This window comes from Zootoca vivipara, chromosome 9 (assembly GCF_965207765.1).
Source record: "Zootoca vivipara chromosome 9, rZooViv2.hap1.1, whole genome shotgun sequence".
NCBI lineage: Eukaryota > Metazoa > Chordata > Lepidosauria > Squamata > Lacertidae > Zootoca > Zootoca vivipara.
In genome coordinates, this window is record NC_142592.1 from 23,342,978 (window position 1) to 23,363,783 (window position 20,806).

The 20,806-nt window shown below is 43.0% G+C and overlaps 1 protein-coding gene across 2 annotated transcripts in view; it reads left to right on the forward strand.

Moving 5' to 3' along the window:
- Positions 1 to 20,806, forward strand: part of TMEM117 (transmembrane protein 117) — a 198,117-nt gene that overhangs the window by 57,377 nt on the left and 119,934 nt on the right. For both annotated transcript variants that reach the window (XM_035128607.3, XM_035128605.3), the window contains exon 4: positions 18,902 to 19,001. In XM_035128607.3, coding sequence (XP_034984498.1) covers positions 18,902 to 19,001 — 100 coding nt within the window. The remainder of the gene's footprint in view (positions 1 to 18,901; positions 19,002 to 20,806) is intronic.

Consider the following 20,806-nt stretch of genomic DNA (forward strand, 5'->3'; position numbering starts at 1 on the left):
GGAAGGGATTGTAAATGCAACTCTTTGCTGGGTTTGTCGCTCGATCTATTTCTTATAAGAGCATTTATTATTCCAGCTAGGTAAGAAGCAAGGAAATATTACGCTGCCTTGCCATTTCTTTTTAACAACAAGGGGGAAAAGAAGAAGACGATTTTGTCCATCTGTATCTGTCATCACTTAAAAGGATGCTTTGAAAGCCAACAGGCCAACATGTGAACTAGAGACTGTGTTATTGTGGAGTCATGAACTAAAATCCCCCCTCCCTCTGCTTGTCTCCTTGCATGATAGTCTAGTAGAAATTCAGTCTTGCTACCTGCTGTTTGAGACAGCTGGAGATGGGCAGAGCTGACCTTGATGGGTGAGTGACCTGTATAGCAATGCTGCAAATTCATGGGGCCTCTGCAAAACTCAAGGGCATCATTTCCACAGCCATTGTTATGCTGCTCCAGCTGCTGTGACCTTGCTGAACAAGGAAATGCTTCAAAGCGGTGTTGTGTCAAGGCCCAGTGCGTTCCTGCTCTTGCAGATGATTGGCTCAGGCATTCGAGATGACCAATTTGCTGAAAAATCCATGGCCTTGGTGAGGATTTTCAACAACATTTGTACTCCGCACGTGAATTAAGAGAAATCAAGGAAATACATAGGGACTGGAAACGAAGGACACATATTCACCCACATCACTTCAAATGCCTTAGTGCTACTCTTTACTTCTATAGAACAGAGGCTTTTTAAAAAAAATGTTTTTGTTTTGGAAATCAATGTACCTTTTGCTACCATAGATTTTATATGCACACTTCAGACTAAGGAAAAAAAACTTTTGGGGCTGCAGTAAAAAGGTAAAGATAAAGGACCCCTGGAAGGTTAAGTCCAGTCAAAGGCGACTAAGGGGTTGGGGTGCTCATCTTGCTTCAGGCCAAGGGAGCTGGCGTTTGTCCACAGACAGCTTTGCATGTCATGTGGCCAGCAGGACTAAACTGCTTCTGGCGCAACGGAACACTGTGACAGAAACCAGAGCACACAGAAACGCCGTTTACCTTCCTGCTACAGCAGTATCTATTTATCTAATTGCACTGGCATGCTTTTGAACTGCTAGGTTGGCAGGAGTTGGGACAGAGCAATGGGAGCTCACCCCATCACATGGATTCGAACTGCCGACCTTCCGATCAGCAAGCCCAAGAGGTTCAGTGGATTAGACCACAGCGCCACCCACTCCCGCTGGGGCTGCAGTGCTATCCTATGCACTCTTTCCTGGAAGTAAGACCCACAGAACAGAATGGAATTTACTGCTGAGTAAGCATGCACTGAAACACACCATGTTTATCCTCTAGATAGAACTAGTGTCAATTAGCTGAAGAACAACTTTTAATAATTTCCTTTGGAAATTTAATCTGTCTTTGCCCTAAAGGGCAGGGAGCATGGTAAAAATAAAAGAAAACACCCCTAAGTATTAGAAACATATGTTTAAGGATGAACACTTGATTAAATGTAATCTGTGATCAACCACTAAAGTTCATCTTGTGTTTAAGCACTAGGCTTTAGCCTCAGTTGACTAGGAATTGCATATATGTTGAGTGAGCAGCCTTGGGATTTATTTGCTATGTTTCCCCTCTGCACCCAGCAAAGAAATGCCACAGACTTCTGAAAGAGGGGCGGAGCTCTCCATGCCTGCTCCTTCAGCCACCAGCAGTAAACATTTTGTAGGCTAGTGACTTATATGGGCTTATTTGCAAGGCTGCACTAAGATTTTCAAGCATAACATTCCACGAATCATACTAGACCGTACCATACCATTGGTGCCCCAGAATTTCAGTCTTGAGGTTCTACCTAGGTGATTCCCTCTTTTCCTTTCCGGACTGAGTGCACTTTGAATGCTAGAAGGGAAGCAGTATGTCATACTACCACCCAGCCAGCAGGGCGTCACAACATGGGGAGGCAGAAATCACGGTCCCTTTGCTACTTCAGAGTTACAAATGTTTCATCTTCACATCCCGTGTAAGGCAAACAGCGGAAAGTCCAGTTGAGTAAAACTGGAGATATGTGGGTGACTCGCTCTCAGTAGCATTTGCAGTTCTCAAATGCAAAAACCCAGAAACAAAGGAAATGTAATCTCAAGATGCCGATATGATTTTCATAATGTTTCAAGGCTTTCTTTGGTGGCTGTAAAAACAAAGGTAATACGTTACATGAATAGTCAGCTTTTTTTTAATTAACAAGAATAATGTTATACAAAGAAGTATACCAAGTTTTCTCATGCCATTTGTATATCACAAAAAATAGCATAATAAATGCGGAAAAATATCTACAACATGTTTCATTATTAGTAGTCAGTGTATAAGTTCTTGGTTTAAGAACTTGTTTAAACAATTAGGAAGAAGAAAAGAAAAAAGAAAGGAAAGGAAAAAGGGGGGGGAGTGGAGAGGCGGAGCTAGCTGATTTGGCACCTGGAGCGGCGCACATGCATGTGGGCAGACTGAGCATCCTAGGGGGCGAGCCACCAAGGAGGGGTGCAGCGACCCACCCATGATGGGCTTCTTCCTGAGTGGGGGGCGGGAGGGAGCCACACAGCTTTGTCAGCAGCCTCCCTCCCTTCCCTCTTCCTTTTGACAGTTCGGGGGAAGCAGCCCGGGAGCGGGGGGCAACGGCGCACCACCCACCTGCGACTCCCAAGTCTCCCCTGAGCTGTCAAAATGAAGGGGGAAGGCCGCCAGCAAGGCGACACAGCTCTGCCCCTTCTCCCGACGGCTCGGGGTAGGCTTGGGAGTTGCGGGTGGGCAGCGCGCCGAATGTCACCCCCCCTCAGTGATGACACCTGGGGTGGACCGCCCCCACCGCCCCCTTCCTCCGCCCCTGGGGGAGTGGCGAGTGGGGTGGATTTAGGGAAAATTCAAATTTTAAAGAGCAACTAACTTGATTATATACAAATTACCCATGCATACTTAACTCAAATTGAAAAACAGCTTCATATATAAAATCCTCATTTTTCAAAAAAGATTACATCTCTTTTGTTTTGGGGTCCAGGATGAGGGGTATGACATATGGAAGAGGCAGGTGGCTGAGAAGGAAGTGCAGTGGGAAGGTTGTGTAGGGTCCCTAGGCCTGAGGTTTCTTACCCATCCTTTATTGGAACGATAAACAAGATACAACTAGTCCTTATTCATTTTTAGGGGATGGAGATCTACCTAACTATTTATAATCTACGGTAATTTTGACATGGTTATTTTAAATTTTTACTTTATTTTACCATTTACTCTAAAGAGTTTTTTTAAAAAAAATAGAAGGAAATGATAAAGATGGGAGAATCTGCATATAAGTTGCAGGCCAATACCCTGGGTCTGTTTGTGAGTGCAAGTGTATCTGGCAGTCCTGCTCTGAGCATGGAAAGCCTCTCTAAGAACTGCTCATCTGAAGCGGCCTCATTTATCGAAGCAAAGATAATACTGGAGTCTCTTTTTCAAAGCTGTCAGGGGCAGCAGATAGAAATGAGATATATATTCTGCTGGGGACCTCACTCAGGTGTTTCCCCTCTTATCAGCTGGTTGGTTTGGAATACGGCGGTGTCTTACCATCATTGGGAGACAGTATGGGAAATTCCACGGGAGGCAAAAAATAGTAGCTTTTCTCTGGGCTCAGCAGGAGCCCAGGCTTAATATTCTTAACCTGCTGAAAGCAGTGGGAACTGCCCATCGAAACAGCTGCTTCACTGAGTCACATCTGTATTGTGTTCCTTGTGCTGAGTCCCTTTGGTTTTCTGAGAAGTGGCCTAGTATTTATGCAAGTGAAGCTGCATAAAATCTTGTCTTTTCCAGATGTTTGTTGCTGGAAACCACAGGAAGGGAGAGTGCTCTTGGGCTTGGTTCTGTCTTGAGGGTTTCTCAGGTGGCTTCTGTGAGGACATTGACTAGATGGGCTGCTGGCCTGATCCTGCAGCCCCTTCTTACGTTCCTACCTTGTTCTGTTCCATGTTGAATGATTTCACTTGCTCTAGAATGGTAATGGTTTTTAATGGCTTTTGCAGGTGTGTGTTTATTGTAACCTGCTCTGGGAGCTTATGGTCAGGGCCTTGGAAGAACTCTAATCAATCAATCAATCAATCAATCAATCAAATACATAAGGATTGGCACCTACCCCTGAATAACGAACTTCTTTTATGTGGCAGGTATACAAAGAAGGGTACTACCAAGAAGCAAACAGCCAAGGGAATATTTGAAAAGTTTTCCTCAGTATTCTTGATGGCTATGTAGGAAGCCAATGGACCACATCTGGGTAGATTGTAGGTTTTGACGAGCACACAGCCCCTTTTCGTTAATCTGAAGGGATTTGTATATTTTTGCAGCTCTAACTCTGATTTAAAGTGCCATCTGTTAAATTGCTTGACTATGTCCTCTATTATGTGCAATGGATGTTTCCTGTCTACTAGGAATTATTTTATAGTCATAAAGTTAATTTGATTTAAGAGCCTAACCTTGAACTATATGTCAGTATTTGTGATTTTCAGAAAGCCAGGGTTGGATTTAGGCTCACTTCACAAGCATAGCTGCCAAGTTTTCCCTTTTCTCGCGAGGAAGCCTATTCAGCATAAGGGAAAATCCCTTAAAATAAGGGATAACTTGGCAGCTATGCACAAGTGATTCTATGAAACTTTTTGTTCTGTTTTACAATGATTGGCTAAATATGCTTTCAATATCTTTCTTTCTTTTTCTTTCTTTCTTTAGTTTATCTTTCAACTTGTAATTATCGCTCATGTGGCTATGTAATGTGGCAACTGCTATTTTAATTCTATTGATAGTTTCCAGATGTTTAGATCTCGTGACCTTTGGTTTTTCATTTTCTCTGAATGATGGACGGGGAAGGAATTGGTTTGCTCCACAGTTTGGAGTGAGCTGTCCTTGATCATGCCTCCTAGGTCGCTGTGAGAATTGGGACATATTTTTCTGAAACACACAGTAGTCTGTGAAGCACAACTTACGTTACAAGGGGGTCTGAGGCCTGCCTTGTAATTCCCTCTCCTTCCTTTTGAAAGCTGGTTCTAACCCCCCTGATGCTGCAGCAATTTATGGAGAAATTAGTGCCAACCCCTATGTTGGTGTACATAGTATTAGGGGCTACTAACTCTGATGGAGGCAGTGAGAGATTTTACTTCTTGGGTTCCATGATCACTGCAGATGGTGAAATTAAAAGATGCCTGCTTCTTGGGAGAAAAGCAATGACAAACCTAGACAGCATCTTAAAAAGCAGAGACAACACCTTGCCGACAAAGGTCCGTATAGTTAAAGCTATGGTTTTCCCAGTAGTGATGTATGGAAGTGAGAGCTGGACCATAAAGAAGGCTGATCGCCGAAGAATTGATGCTTTTGAATTATGGTGCTGGAGGAGACTCTTGAGAGTCCCATGGACTGCAAGAAGATCAAACCTATCCATTCTTAAGGAAATCAGCCCTGAGTGCTCACTGGAAGGACAGATACTGAAGCTGAGGCTCCAGTACTTTGGCCACCTCATGAGAAGAGAAGACTCCCTGGAAAAGACCCTGATGTTGGGAAAGATGGAGGGCACTAGGAGAAGGGGATGACAGAGGATGAGATGGTTGGACAGTGTTCTTGAAGCTACGAACATGAGTTTGACCAAACTGCGGGAGGCAGTGGAAGACAGGAGTGCCTGGCGTGCTCTGGTCCATGGGGTCACGAAGAGTCGGACACGACTAAACGACTAAACAACAAGAACTCTGATGTTTATGTTTCATTCCCACTTTATCCCCCATGTTATCCCACCCTCTTGACCAAGTTTTCTTTTGCAGTATTTGTAGTCTCACAAAGAGTCATGCTGTGTACATGCCATGTATTTAAAGCACTTTAAAAGCCCATGGCCTCCCCCAAATAAACCCAGGAACTGTAGTTTACCCCTCCCATCACCCCTGAGGGAAAGCTACATGCTTTAAATGTGTGTTGTGAAGCCTCACATTACATTACCGTTCCATCAGTCCACTGCATGCCTCCCTGGCTATTATCACCATGGCTGGATGGAAGATACGGTATGATCAGAATCTTCACTGCTCACATGACATCTTTCCTATTGTGTTTGAAACAGCCTTAACAATCACACTAAAACCTTGGCATTGGCTTATGCATTTTGCTGACGAAAAGACTGGGTGTGAAGGAATTTCATCTCGTTTTCCAATATAGAACGCCTTTGGCACCAGGTTCTCTGGCACTGCTGAACATGTTCGGTGGCAATTTTGCTTGTTTTTTCTAAGCTTAACTAAATGCCGTAGATATTTATGTTTGATTTGGGGAGGGTAGATTTAAATAAATAGCCTAAGGTGAAAGCAAATGACAATTAATCTGCATGGAAATGGTCCCCCCCCCTTACCTAGAAAGTCACTATCAATATCATTCATGCATTCTGGAAGAGAGGGATTGGCATCCTGTAAGATTACATGAGACACATTTTGCTGTTTATACCATATGGTCACCAGAACCTACACACAGAATAATAAATTAATAATATGGAGGCCTCTCTTCATCTGGTATACATTAATGTGCCTTTGTTGCTTGCAAACCTGTCAGTATGTACAAGCAGAAGGGCTGGCATATTCTCGCTCATTACTGGGGGGAAACGCTGCTTGCTTTTAATTGGATTAAATCAGCCCCTTAATGCTGCCTTGGAGTCATATATTTTAATCAGCACAAGCAAACCTGTATTTTTATAATCCTGAATGAAGTCAAACTCTACACCAAAGAAGGGCAAATCCATGAAGATGTGCAGTTATCCCTTTCCCCCTCTATTAAATTATTTATCGGGCATCTGGTTTTCTATGGTGAAAAGATCGAAGGCCTGTCATAATTATTATACCTTGACTCCTCCCCCCCCCACCAGTTCTTCAGAATATTTATTTCCGAGAAGGCACCCAGCCAGATGTTCATGATGTCAAAGCATGGTGGATTCTTAATACTATGTATATATAGACGGCAGAGCAGATTATCAAAAGGCTGTTTGAAGCAGCAGCGAAGAGAACTCGCGGCATGAGCCAGTGTGTGCCATGGGAAGTTGTCATTCAGCACTGCGTGGTGTTTAGTTTCTCTTTTATATCAAAACCTGTGGTGTTTATGGAAGTTGTCTTGCCAAACACGACATGCCCTGATGTAACGCCTGTGAACACCCTACAACCCACCACAAATGCCCACCAAGCTGTCTTGCCCCTCCCAGTTTGCAATTCCCTTTAAAATGAAATTGTTGTTTGAGGTGGTTTGTTTGGGAGGGGTGGTCTTTTTGAAGGGGAGAGAACTTTCTGCTTTTTTGCCTGTATTCTGTTTTGGGTTGAGTGTTGGAATGACACAGAACATATGGCACTGCCTATTTCTCCTCTAAAAGCAGCAGAGTTTCCAGTTACTTACTGTATTCTAGAATAAGTACAGCACTTTAGGGGCAAACAGCACAATCCTAACCATGCCTTCTCAGAAGTGCCGTATTTTTCAGTGTATAAGATGCTCCTGTGTATAAGACACCCCCTACTTTTGGGGACCCCAATTTTAAAAAATTGGGGGGAGATGGCCCAGAGTTGTTGAGCTTTTTTGGGGAAGGATTGCCCAGAGTTGTTGAGCGTTTTTTGGAGGTGAATGCCAAAAATCACTCGCCCGACTCAAAAAAGCTGCCAATCACAAGCAGCCAATCACAAGCCAATCACAAGCACAATTGCCGCAGTGACAGCCAATCCACAGGAGCCCTTGCCACACCCAATCGCCGCTGAAAAGCTCCTGCTTGCGGCTGCAACCAGTCACCCGTCCCGCATATGAACTATCCATGTGTAAGATGTCCACCCCGCCCAATTTCTAAGCTTATTTTAAAGTAAAAAAACACCTTGTCTTATATACGGAAAAGCTCTGGGCATCAATCCCTTTTTGACGTTGGAAGCTGTGAATCTCCACTGTCTCGCCGGTATTAAGGGCTGGAGATGAAGCCGAGCTAAGGGTGGAAGTGAGAATCTTTCTCAGTTTTGCGAATCTGTTTTCAGAAGGAGTGTGTACATTTCGTGGAGTTATAGAATCGGAAGGGGTCCCGAGGATCATCTAGTCCAACCCCCTGCAATGCAGGAATATGCAGCTGCCCCCTATGGGGATCAAACCTGCAACCTTGGCATTATTAGAACCACACTCTAACCGACTGAGCTATCCATGCAATTAAGATATGTAGGGTGCATATAAAATTGAGAGAATGGACAACTTTGTTGATTGCGTTTTGTTTCTCTGAACAACCACAACTCACAAGAAGTTCTTAATTTCTAAAACGAGTGATGCCTTCAAGCCTTCTGACACCCTTTGACCTAAAATCCTAATTTCTGCATTGGGATTGGCTAGCCAGCGTTACTCAGGTCAAAGGTCACTCTCTGCGGAGGGTCTTTTCAGTGGCTGCACCTCACTTCCTGAGCAAGTTCAGCAGTCACTAACATTTGGAGGAGCGTCTTATTTTTCCAGGCTACAAAGCTGCTTTTCAAAAGTGGGGAAGGAAAGAAGGAAGGAAATGTTAACCAAAATGAAAAGCTTTTAAATGGATGATTGATGGTTGCTGCGTTTAGTTTGATTTGATTGCTTCTCACTGGTACTGCTGTGCAAATTTGTTCTCTTGTGTTTTTATTAGGAGATAAAAAATTTAGACCTGTTTTGAATAATTTAATGGAAAAACAGTACATGCTGTTTTTGAAACAAAAAGGAATACAGTTCCATGAGTTCAAATATTGTGCACATGGAAGTTCCCTCATATGTAGTTTGGGGAATGGCATCTGCTCTCCCACTTCTGCTCTCCCCATATATATACCCTGATCCTGGATATGTCAGCTGAACAGTATTTATATATTGTAGAAGATATATTAAAGGATGCGAAGTTTGAAACCTGCGTAAGTGTTTTTAAAATATAGGATCTCTGGTCTGGACAGTCCTGTGACTATGGCCCCCTGTAGTTAGGCCCATTGCCTCAGCTGCTTTTTCTGCAAAGAAAACTGACAAAGGAAAATAGCAGGTTCAAGTATGGAATATGGGATATTCTGCAGCTGAGTCTGTAAGAAATCTCATGTGAAGCACAAAACGGGCATGTTTGGCTGGCTGTTTAATTACTGTAGCAAAGTACACATCGTTAGTAGTCATTTAGACATGCAAAGTTTCCTTGTAAAAGCCCTGAGAAATTAGAACTTGGCATGTGGTTTATATCTGAATCCCGCAACACACCGTTTTCTGTATTTAAAAATGTCTCTTGGCGCTTGACCCATCTGTTAGATTAAGTTGGCCTGAAGCAGCACAACGGGGGGGGGGGGAGTGAAATTATTGATTATAATTAGTATGAAAGTAAATAACTCCCCCCGAGACCTCTCTCTGGATGCCATAGCAAGTCCAAGATAAAGTTTGCTGACTATGAGTGCGCACATTAATCCCTAATCTCATCAAATAGGTTATTTTAGGGATACGGACCAGATTAGTAATGTGATGCTTCACAAGTCCATTAATGAAATCCTGCTGGAATGACTTAATGAACCACAGTGGATGCTTTATGGCTTTTAGAGACCAAACACACAAAAATGTAGATGTTTACCAGCTTGTTCTCTAAATCTGTGCAAGTTTTTCTCATGATTAAAATTATTCAGTACGTATGCTTCGTTACTTTCTAACACACATTCCATTTGAATGACATTGTGATGCAGCCCAATTTGGGCTGCATGTTTTATAGGACATTAACTGGACAGCAAGGCTAAAGTATATTTATTTGGGAGTAGGTCTCACTGATTTTCCTTGGAATTTAGTAGTATAATAAAGAATACTTTATTTAGCATTGAAACTGAAAATAAAAAAGATGGAAAGTGAGGCTTTAGGTTTGTTTCTTAAAAGTCCATTCTCATTATCCCAAAGCTGTGCGATTCATAGCAAAATAGTCACACAGTTCCAGGCAGGCCAGTAGAAAATATATGTTAAATTGGAGCACAATTGTGATAACTCTCAAGTAAGTTCCACTTAGTTCAATGGGTTTGCTCCCAGTTAAGTGACCTGAGAACTATACCTCAGTGTTGTTTCATCTCTTCCAAAAAAGGGATACTGTCTTGTTTCTGGCTTCCTGAAACTTCACTGATGGGCTTCACAAATACGGATCAAAGCCCTGGACCATGTGCCTCTCTTCTACGTCAGGATCTGCCCCTCCCCCTTTAATCTGAAATGGCAAGTGAATTCTGATTTGCTGAATGAGCCAGTCACCCTCGCTGCTTCAGGGCCATGGCAATCCCCGAGCTTTTGATTTCGTGACAGAAAACTGGTTCCTGAGCAGCTTGCTAGCATTTTAACACCCATTGCTCTGTACTGCTGCAGGGGAAAAAATCTTTGAGATAAAATTCTAATCTGAAGCTGGAGAGAATTGATCTGGTGAAAGATGCATGATTTGCTCTGCCCAGGTGCTTCCGATATTTGCTTTCTAGAAGTATGGGAGAGAGTGTGTGTGTGTGTGTTTGAGAGAGGGAAAGTGTGTGTGTGTGGCAAAGCCACTACCAAAATCCAGTCCAAACAAAAGGTGAGTAAATCCTAAATCTGTTTTGTATGAAACCTTGAGGAACAGCCAACTTATAATAGTAAGAGAAGGCATCTTTACTTAGGAAAACCAGTTTGCTGGAAAGGGGCTCATCTCCAGTTGGCTTTGAGTCTCAACCTTTGCAAAATTCAAAAGTTGACAACTCAGTATGATGTGCAGCACACTTTCACAAGCCAGTAGATCAAAGGCCTCAAGGTCACTGGCCATTCTGCTTTCTTTGATTCTGCAGATTATTTTATTGTGAACAGTAAACTTGTTACAAAACTTTAGCCAATTGCACACTTGGAACTAGACTTTAATGGAATGAAACGTTCTTGTAAAATACTACCGTAGTTAATTTCCCACCCCACCCCACCCCACCCCAATCCGCTGCTAACAAGAAACACAGATTTCTTTTGTGTTGGGAATGCTATCATGGCTGGATTTGTAAGGTGTCTTATCAGTTCACTTCTTTTATTTATATAGCTGGCATCCATGTCCGCATGCCACCATACAAAGAGCTGTAGAAGAATATATGATGATTGTAGGCTCAGCTTCTGGGTTTCTCATGGGCATCTGGTTGGACACTGAGAGAACAGGATGCTGGACTCGATGGGGCTTTGGCCTGATCCTGCAGAGCTCTTTTGGTGTCCATTTTCAACTGTGCTCCTGGGTTTTGCCATGTAAGCTGTCTGAACACTGATTTCACATGCTGAAGTTGCCACAGAGCAGATTTATTGACTTACTTTTGTATTACAAAGAGATTTTTGAGCAGTACTTACAAACAAAATGCACCCGTGGATTTTTGCAGGTATGCACTTGTGTGAATATATCTCCAAAGTGACCCTGGGTCTGGCAAAAGCTGGTCATAGCTGTGTAGCTGTGCCAGAATATATCCAATAAAAATGTACCGTACTTGGTTTTGTGCCAGGGATCCAGATTTCAAATACTGTAAAAGAAAACAAGTGGGGCTGAGACTGAGGGGGGAAAGCTGCAGTGTAGAATGCTTCCATTTCAGGTGTCTGCAACCTGAAGCCAACCTTTTCCAGTGTTTGCTGTTCCACCCCGTGCCATTCACTGGTGATTCTGCACCGTCCTCATTGAGCTTTATAGGGACAGACCCTTCCCCGTAATTTCCTTTCTCTAAAGATTGCACTTTCTCATACCCTCCAACATTTCTCCAATGAAAATAGGGGCGTCCTAAGGATAAGCAGGACATTTTGGGATCAAATCAGAAACCGGGGCAGCTCCTGTAAAGCCAGAACTGTCCCTGGAAAATAGGGACACTTGGAAGGTCTGCTTTTTGAACCCTAGGACTATGCAGATCCTGCTGCTACCTCCCTGTGGTGTGCCCCATGTAGCATATATGAGCATCAGTACTCAGAGAATGTGTTCGCTGTTATTATATAGAATAAGGCAGAGACCCCATTGCATCAGGGCATACAGTTTTGTCATGGTGCAGAAGTGTTCAGTAAGTGTCTACACTGCAGTGTTGCTTTGTAAATCTAATCCGTCTCTTTAACCCACGGTTTTGCTTTCGGATTTTTGCCAGGCAAAAAGAGTTGCTTAACTCAGTGTGTGCATCTAATTGGCTGTTACTCAGTAAAGTGGCTAACCCCCATGTCTAATTAATCTAATTGCATAGCTTAACCCTAATTAATATAATTACATTTGCCTTCTTTCCATTCTGTTAAATATCCGGAGGCTTTAAACGCAGACACACACAGCCAAAGCCCTGTGATTGTTGTTTGGTTTGCGCAATGGCTGGTGTCAGTGGGAGGTGAGGATTTGATGAAGGGTATAAAGATGTGATCCTTTGGTGTATTTGATTCCTGAAATCCATATCAGACATGCTGAGCACCTGCTGGTGTTCTTCTCATGGGCCTTGCAGTGGGTTGAATAAGAATGGTGCTGTTTCGCAAAGGTTAAGAACCGACCTCAGGTCAGGTCACACAACATCACACCAGAGTGTCCTGGTCTGGAATGCTGTTTTCATCACTGTGTGTTTACCACTCAAATGGCTGAAAGAGGAATATGTGATCTCCCCTTAAACATTTCCTGCCTGTGTAAAATAGCTGGTAGTAGACACCCAGGGTGGATCCAAACACAGGGGGGAAACTTCGCTATAAATAAGTCAGAAATGATTTATTACAGTTTTAACAACAACAGCAGCAACAACAACAAATTCTATGGAAAACTGCATTTTAAAATTTCCTGCCATGTGGTGTTGCATGTTTATAGCACATTCAGTTCACTGTTTCTTTACTAAAGTAGGTGAGCCCCTCCAAGTGGCCCTATTTTCCAGGGACAGTCCTGGATTTACAGAAGCTGTCCTGATTTCTGATTTGATTCCAGAATGTCCTGCTTTTTTAAAAAAAGGTAAAGGGACCTCTGACCATTAGGTCCAGTCGTAACCGACTCTGGGGTTGCGGTGCTCACCTCGTGTTATTGGCTGAGGGAGCTGGCGTACAGCTTCCAGGTCATGTGGCCAGCATGACAAAGCCGCTTCTGGCGAACCAGAGCAGCGCAAGGAAACGCTGTTTACCTTCCCGCCGGAGCGGTCCCTATTTATCTACTTGCACTTTGACGTGCTTGCGAACTGCTAGGTTGGCAGGAGCTGAGACAAAGCAACGGGAACTCACCCTGTCACAGGGATTTGAACCACCGACCTTCTGATCGGCAAGCCCTAGGCTCTGTGGTTTAACCCACAGCGCCACAGGGATACCCCTATTTTCATTGGAGAACTGTTGGAGTTACCGAGCCTTGAGCCATCTGAAGGCAGCCTTGGATAGGGAGGATTTTAAATGCTAAATATTTTACTATGGTTTTATATATGTTGGAAGCTACCCAGAATGGCTGGGACAACCCAGTCAGGTGGGTGGGATATAAATAGTAAATTGATGATGATGATGATGATGATAATACGTCCCTATTTTCATCTGAGAAATGTTGGAGGGCATGGATACCCAGTATAAGCTACTAAAAAGATACAACAACAGGTTTGGCTTCTGCATGGAGGTGGGATAACCTGCATAGCTCAGGCAGCCATCCCTGCTTGAATAATGCCTCCAACTAGTGCTAATGTAGAAAGTTGGAGACGAACTGTAGCACAGTGGCCCCATGCAGAAGGTCCCAAGTAAAGTGGCTGAGAATGTCCGTCCCCCCCCCCCCCTCCCGGAAACACCAGGCTACCACTCAGTACAGACAATGATGAGTGAGATAGACCAATGATCTAAGAGGAAGAGCCTGTCGGGTCAGGCCAGTGGCCCATCTAGTCCAGCCTCCTGTTTGCACAGTGGCCAAACAGGTGCCTGTGGGAAACCAGCAAGCAGAATTCAAGCACAAGAGCCTTCTTGCCTCCTGAAGCTCCTTACGTTCCTAAGATTTATTGGGAATTATATTGACATATTTCTGGAGGGGGAGGAAATGAGGGGAGAAAACCTCTGCAGTTTCATGGGCTGAAGACATTTCTTTAAAATACCAGGGGTGAAGCACTTGCATTTAATGCCCAGTAGCAAAGGTTTCATTGCCATATATGCATATATGCTGCATGACAAGTTACCTATAGGACTCCTTGTTGCTCTGGGGTCATAATCTGGTGAACCAGGTTCGCTTCCCCGCTTCCTCCACATGCAGCTGCTGGGTGACCTTGGGCTAGTCACACTTCTCTGAAGTCTCTCAGCCTCACTCACCTCACAGAGTGTTTGTTGTGGGGGAGGAAGGGAAAGGAGAATGTTAACCGCTTTGAGACTCCTTAGGGTAGTGATGAAGCGGGATATCAAATCCAAACTCTTCTTCTTTCTCACCCATAGTGCTCCTTTTCAGTGATGTTATGTCATGATGTAGAATCCTTTCAGGGGCACTGGTTTGGAGAAAACATGGCTGAACCTCCTGCTGCTCCGAAGTATACTCTGCAACCTGCTCCAGAGTGTCCCCTGACCCCCCCCCCCGAGCTGATTTTGAGAGGGAGTGGAAAGGAGAGGAAACAAAAGTTTCTATGCCCTTGTACCAGCAGAGCCCTGAGTCAGACTATACTGAATGTGAGTGTGTGAATTGTCCCATAAGCGGAAAGGAATGATTTCCATTTTTTTTTTTGTAATGCCGCAGGTTTACCTTTAGTAAGCGCCGATGAACTCAGTGGGACTTATTTCTGCATAGTACCAGCAGTTAGTTAACTTTCTTGGGTTGGCATCCTTTTGTAGCTATCCCTTAGTGCTGTACAGTCCTAGTGACTTTGCATATGGGCTGATGGTTAGGAATGCTCTTGTGCCTACCTTCTTCATTATTCACAGTCTTGCACAATGGAGTTGTCTTCTTGTAAAGTGTGAGATTACAATGCACTCAATTAGGTAACCTGACAAAATGGCAGCCCTGAAGCGTTTCAACAATACATCTTGAGATACTAAGCAGAGTTAGCATTCCCTTTGTCTAGCCCACCCTGGAGTGTTTCCCTCAGTTGCACTTAATACAGGTAAGAAATTGGCAGGGCATTCTTCCAAATGCTGAAATGACCTAATGTTGGCTATTTGACTGTCTTAAATAGAGGTGCTGCTGTGCACGAATAGTAGCATTTATGGCATGATCAGCGTCCCATCTTCTAGATCTTTTGGTTAGAAAGAGACTGTGCATCTCCCCAAACACCTTGTTTAGCAGCGCCTTGTTTAAAGAGCAGGCTTAAGCAAAAAATTAAACTTTTTGTACAGCATGTTAAAGTTAAAGATCTAAGCAAAAACTAAACAGCAGTTTGCTTCCACTGCCTCAGGAGACTGGGATTTAGAATATCCTTCGGTACTCTTTGAAATTCCTGCGTCTGAACTGGTTCACAGGATTGTTTTTGGGTTGTTTTGTGTACTTAGATGGAGAAATGTATCTGGCTAATTAACACCTTGGGGACTTAATATGGGCAGCAAACACAATTCTAAGCCTATATAACCAAAGGGGGGGAATACACCCTAGCTGTGATTTCACACATCAAACAAACAAGGAAACTTTGTCTGTTTTGTATTAATTTTAAATACATATAATTTTAAGCCTGTCCTGAAGGCTTTTCAAAAGCTGCGCTTATAGACTTGGCAGCAAGCTAATCCATGGAATTATGAGTTCTGTGCCACTGATGTTTCCTCTTGTAAATCACTTCATCTGTTCTGTAGTTAAGGGTATTCCATTAATAAAAGCACATTGTATGTGTCATAACTGCATATACCGTGTAGACACAGGAAAGAGAATGGTGCAGGATGTGAACTCTCACATATACTGGAATGGAAGCAACATTCAGTAACCCGTTCCTCATGAGGCTTTGCCTTTTTGTTTTGATTTGTTTATTTATAAAGAGCTACAGGAGTTAGAAAATAAACTGAATCAAAGTAGACTGAACCGCTGAAATGATTTAAATTGTTCACGTCTGTGGTTCATTCATTTAATCTTGTGATCTCTCAAATAGAAAATGTCTCTGATTTGATAACTCTGTGGTTCTGGTACGATATCTCTTTATTTTGTTCTCTCCGGAGTCCACGGTTGTATCTGTTGTGTATTGAGTAACAGTATCCTTTCTCAAATTGCCTTGCATTTGCTTCCACAGCTGCCATATGTGTAGTGCAAGCTAAACAAACATCAGGTTAAAATGTCATTTGTGTGCAGGGAATAGACAGCCCCTGCTTCTTGCTGTTATCACAGTTCTATCCTGGGGTCAGGGGAGGAACAGATCAATTAATATTTGTAACCCAACGAGGCAGCCAGTAACAAATTGCAATTTATTAGCTTTTAGTTATCATTGCAAAAGTCTGTGTTTAGGACCCCTGAATGACTAGGACCATTGTGTCATTGCAAAAAATGCTGTAGGAGTGGTCTTTTTGGGATTCCTGACTGACTAGGATTGCTGTAACCTATATAGATATAGATTTGCCCTCACTCTCAGTGGGCTTCATTTGACCATAGTGAAATTGAAAATGACTCTCTTGCATCTCAATATTCTCCTATTCAGTAAGTGATCCTTAGTTTACTTGAATTACTTGAGAATAATGAAAATTTTTTTGGGGGGTCCAAAGCAGCAGCAAAGGAAGGCATGTCTATAAGTAGCCATGCAAAAAGATGAACTTAAGGACTTTTTCCGATAGGAGGTGTGAACCCCTGTCCATTGCCCAACTTTTTTTCTGATCCAAAAAGTCTAGAAAACATTGAGTTCAGCTGTATTGTTTGGTCTTAAATGTACTGTTAGTGGGAGGAGGAAAGCATTTTCTGTCTAAGCAAAATACACTGAATTTAGCAGCAAGAAAACCTGTTAATAGCATGTCTTATAACAGAGGTTCCTTATGCTTTGCAAGTGGCAAGGGCATATAAATAGAGTAGCATCTATGCCCATTATATTTCCAGAAAAGAAACAAACCTTAGTCGGGGTGCCTTTTTTGTTCAAAAGCAGCTGGTGTGAAAGAACTTGTAGCTAAAAAATGAATGCTATTAAAGTTTAGATAAAAATGTGGAAAAGTTGCATGTTTTCCAAAGCAGCATTTCAAGTTAATTTGGCAACCTATATATTGCCAAGGCAGCTAAATAACCCCCTGACTTTTCCCTCCCACACACCCAATGGCTTGACTAGGCAAAATATGCTGTTAAATGATGAGTATAGCAGCTAGCATAGATGTACTGGGAAGGGGGAAGATGACCTAATGTATGGTTAGGGTGAATTAAAAAAACAAAAAACAAATTGTAAATGTGTTAGCATTATGAATAAATAAGTTACTTAAAATGAGAATCTTTGTAATGCAATCTTGCCCCAAGGGTACAGTATTTCTATGTCTGCAGTTGACTCTACATTAGCCTAAGATAGGAGTAATTTGTCTCAGAGGTAAGAAACTGAATCTGGAGAACAAGCTGGATCCTTATCTCTCTTACACAGATATAATTACTGGAATGGTTTAACCATCAATCCCTCTTCATGGAGAACTTCAATGTAGCTCTGTCGGGAGAATAGGGGTCTAACAACTTCCAGCATCCTCAACAAACTACATCTCCCAGAATTCTTTGGGGAAGCCATGACTGTCTAAAGTGGTGTCATAGAACTTTCAATGACTGGCTGTGGCCCAAGACACAGTGCTTCATGGGTTTTCCATAAACAGTTTCCAGTAACCCAGCTGTGGGAACATCTGTCTTGTGGGCTGAAGCCTGCCAGCCTCACTTTTTGACCAGCAAGACATATTTTGCCAATCTGCACCCACCTGATGCAATTGTACCCACAAAGCCCTATGTCTTTCAAACCAGTTGGAAAAAGAAAAATGGGTCACCTAACATCATTGTCCTTGTGGCATCAGGTGATTGACAGGTGGATGGCCCCAGCAGCTTGTCAAATGTGGCCCATGGGGAATGGGGTTGCTTGTCCACCCGTCCAATTTTGTTACCTATCCCCTGCATTGCCCATTCATATTCTGACTCTAAAAGAGACTTGCTATAAGAATGTTGGCTGAACAAGTCATAGACTTTGAAGAACTACAAACTCCAGTCCAAATTGTGGACTCCATCAGATCATAGCAGCCAAGTTTTCCCTTTTCTCGCGAGGAAGCCTATTCAGCATAAGGGAAAATCCCTTTAAAAAAGGGATAACTTGGCAGCTATGCATCAGATGTCAAGGAAATAAGCAGCTATCCTAATTTTAAAAGACACCTGAAGGCAGCCCTGTTTAGGGAAGCTTTTAATATTTAATGCTGTATTGTTTTAATATTTGATTGGGAGCCGCCCAGAGTGGCTGGGGAGACTCAGCCAGATGGGTGGGGTATAAATAATAAATTATTATTATTATTATTATTATTATTATTATTATTATTATTATTATTATTTTCAGTGGCTACTAGGAGTAGAGCTTAGTGTTTTTGGTGCCTGCTCTGCCTCTTGAAATTAGACATGTGCTACCTATTCTATGTTTTTGATGCCAGCTAAAAACTTTTCTGTTTACCTAGACAATTCCAGAATATCGATGATGGGTAAGGTTGCCACTGACCTTGTTTAGATTAATTCTATTGTGTTCTGTATAGTATATAGTATATGTGTTTATATATATATATATATTTCATTTTGTGAATACCACTTCTAGATTTTTCTGAATATGAACCTCTGCTTTTCTTTTCAACATTTAAACTGTGTTCCATTGACTTCAATGGGACTTGAAGTTAAGCACATGCAACCGCTTGTATGCTAGCATGAAGTAAGCAGAAAGGATATGAAGGCAAATGAGCAAACAAATATCTAGACTGCAAAACAAAGCACTTTTTGATAGACAAATTATTTTCCTTTCTTCTCTGTGCTAGTAAAGCTAAATCTTCCGTAATTTTGCTGTGCCTGAATGTTTGTAACGTAACGGTATCTGTGCTTGCATTTACAGGGCATACGTGGTAACAGACTTTATGGGCATCAGGAACGAAAGTTTTATGAAGGTAGCAGCCGTGGGGACCTGGATGGGAGACTTTGTCACAGCTTGGATGGTAAGTGGGAAAGTTGAACCAGAAAAGTGTAATTGGTGATTGAAATCCAGAATCGCCAGAAGGCCTTAAAAGCACAATTCGAACCAAATAAGCCCCAAGGTCACAGTGGCATGATGAATAACAGCTGGATGTTTTTGTGCATTGGAAATACAAAGCCGCTATAGTCAGAATGACTTAGGTGCTGAATTGTTCCCTTGATGTCAATATGAGTCCTGGCTGGGAATGCAGAAGCAGATGTCATTGTTGTTGTGAAATGGAATAATGGAATAAATATTAACTGTTGTCAGTGACTGGGTATTTTTCATATATATTTGATGGGTGAAAGGGAGGTAATGCAATCTTCCACCTGAAAATAAAAAGTCTCATTTCCTTAGTTGCCTCTAGAAAGTGTTGATATTTTTACTCGGCTTAACTTTTAAGTGGCAGGCTAGGTACTGAGACTTGTATCCAATGTAGTGGTGCAAGGAAAATGAGGCTTTCACCACTCTCCTCCTGCTGTGCACTCCCTACAACTGTTCTGGGTTTGCCCCCACACTCCAGAACAGATTTGGGAAGGGCACAGGGCACGTTTTGGTGGGGAGTGGGGGTGGGGAAGGTCCTGCTTATAAGTAGAAATCCTTGTACTGACTGAACAGTTACTCACTGCTGCATTGGATAAAAACCTAGATTGTTCAGATTCAATAGGTAATTCAGTGCTGACATTTTAGTTCTGTTTCTCTTATTTATTTCCATGATTTTTTTTTAAAAAAAGGAATATATCTTTTTGGCCTTTATAATATACCTATTTTGCTGTAGAAATGCATCACAATAATATTAGACCCCCCAACTTCTATCAGACACATACAGCATGGGCAGCTGTCAAGAACGATGGGAGTTGTAGTTCTAAACTATCCGGAGGGCTGCTGGTTTCCCACCCCTGATCCAAACCATTAGAAAACGATTGTCTGAACAGGCCCAACATGCACATCAACCACTTAGCTTGCAAGTCATATGACTGCAAAAGATGAGCAAGGAGGAAAAACCAATGATGGAATGCTTATCTAGCAATCCTTGGGCCTTGTGTCCATTATTCACATAAATGGACGTGGGTGGCACTGTGGTCTACACCACTGAGCCCCTTGGGCTTGCTGATCAGAAGGTTGGCAGTTTGAATCCCTGTGACAGGGTGAGCTCCCGTTGCTCTGTCCCAGCTTCTGCCAACCTGGCAGTTCGAAAGCACACCAAAAAGTGCAAGTAGATAAATACTTCTGGTGGGAAGGTAAACGGCCTTTCTGTGCGCTCTGGTTTCCATTGTGCCGGAAGCAGTTTAGTCATGCTGGCCACATGACCCAAAAAGCTGTCTGTGGACAAACGCCAGCTCCCTCGGCCTGAAAGCGAGATGAGAGCCGCAACCCCATAGTTGCATTTGACTGGACTTAACAGTCCAGGGGTCCTTTTTTGGGGGGGGGGGCTAAATGAATTGTCATGGACTGGCTGGACGCTTATGAGTTTTCACCAGAGGAAGTGTAGCTGGAGTTTGATTTGGGAGTGGGGGGCAGGGGTCTGTGGCAACCTGTACCAGCCAGCAGGCAAGAATCAAAGAGGGGGAAGCTTCAGAGCTGGAGAAAGAGGAGGAAAAGGCAGTCCAGGCAAGTGAAGAGCTGCTTTCCCACCCTCTCCTGGACCACTCTCTCCCAGAACCAGAAGAGAACTGAAGTGGATAGAGCAGAAGCTTCCATGCAGGTGTAGTCTCCGGCTACATGCGCACATCCCATTGGGCTAAGGTGCATTAACTGGTGGAGGAGGAGTGGTTCCCGGTTGCTGCA